A 669-nucleotide genomic window follows, 5' to 3' on the forward strand; every position below is an offset into this window, starting at 1 on the left:
AATTCAGACCCTCTAGAATCCGAAGTCATACTCTTTACCACTGTACCATATGCTCCGTGAAAAAGAGCTAGTTAATTTATGTCCAAGCTATGATGTAGTAGATATCTCAGATAAAATAATCGACTCCATCTACAACTAAGTGGATAGGCTCTGGAGTTAGAAGGCCTCAGACATTTCCCTGGCCACCAGTGGGACTGCCTCACTCAAACTGTCATCTTCTAAGTATTAAGAGGAGATACAAAGGAAGAATAAATTCATTCTACAAATAATTACCGAGCATCTACTATTTAACATATACAGTTCTAGGCACTGGGAATACAGTAATGTTCCCATTTAATAAGAATGTGCAACAATCACAAATACTTCAAATTAACCAAGTAACAGAAAAAAATATACGCACAACTAGAATAATTTTCCCAAGTGCTGAGCAATTACGGGGGTCTGGATTTTAAGAAGAAAGTGGGGCCTCTGACACACACCTCTGTTAGTTGGATGGCTAGTGTTCTGCTCCATCTGAACACCAACAGGTGTGGTGCCTGGGGAAGAATCATAACATCACATGATCAACAATTTCCTAAATTCTCCCCAGCAGATGTCAGGCTGTTCCAATGTGAGGAGAAAAAGGTAAGAAAGGGTATATTCTATTTCGTGGCCAAATGTAAGTGACTA

At 39.5% G+C, this 669-nt stretch overlaps 1 protein-coding gene across 2 annotated transcripts in view; it reads right to left on the minus strand.

Moving 5' to 3' along the window:
• TSACC (TSSK6 activating cochaperone) overlaps positions 1 to 669 on the minus strand; it is a 6,718-nt gene that overhangs the window by 4,928 nt on the left and 1,121 nt on the right. Inside the window, exon 2 of one of the 2 annotated variants that reach the window (XM_003795255.2) lies at positions 480 to 536. In XM_003795255.2, the coding sequence (XP_003795303.1) occupies positions 480 to 513 (34 nt within the window). In that variant the 5' untranslated portion in view covers positions 514 to 536. Of the gene's footprint in view, positions 1 to 479; positions 570 to 669 lie in introns of those variants that run through there. The other variant, XM_003795256.3, reaches the window with a different exon arrangement.

Source organism: Otolemur garnettii, unplaced genomic scaffold, assembly GCF_000181295.1.
Source record: "Otolemur garnettii isolate 467f Iridium unplaced genomic scaffold, OtoGar3 scaffold00091, whole genome shotgun sequence".
Lineage (NCBI taxonomy): Eukaryota > Metazoa > Chordata > Mammalia > Primates > Galagidae > Otolemur > Otolemur garnettii.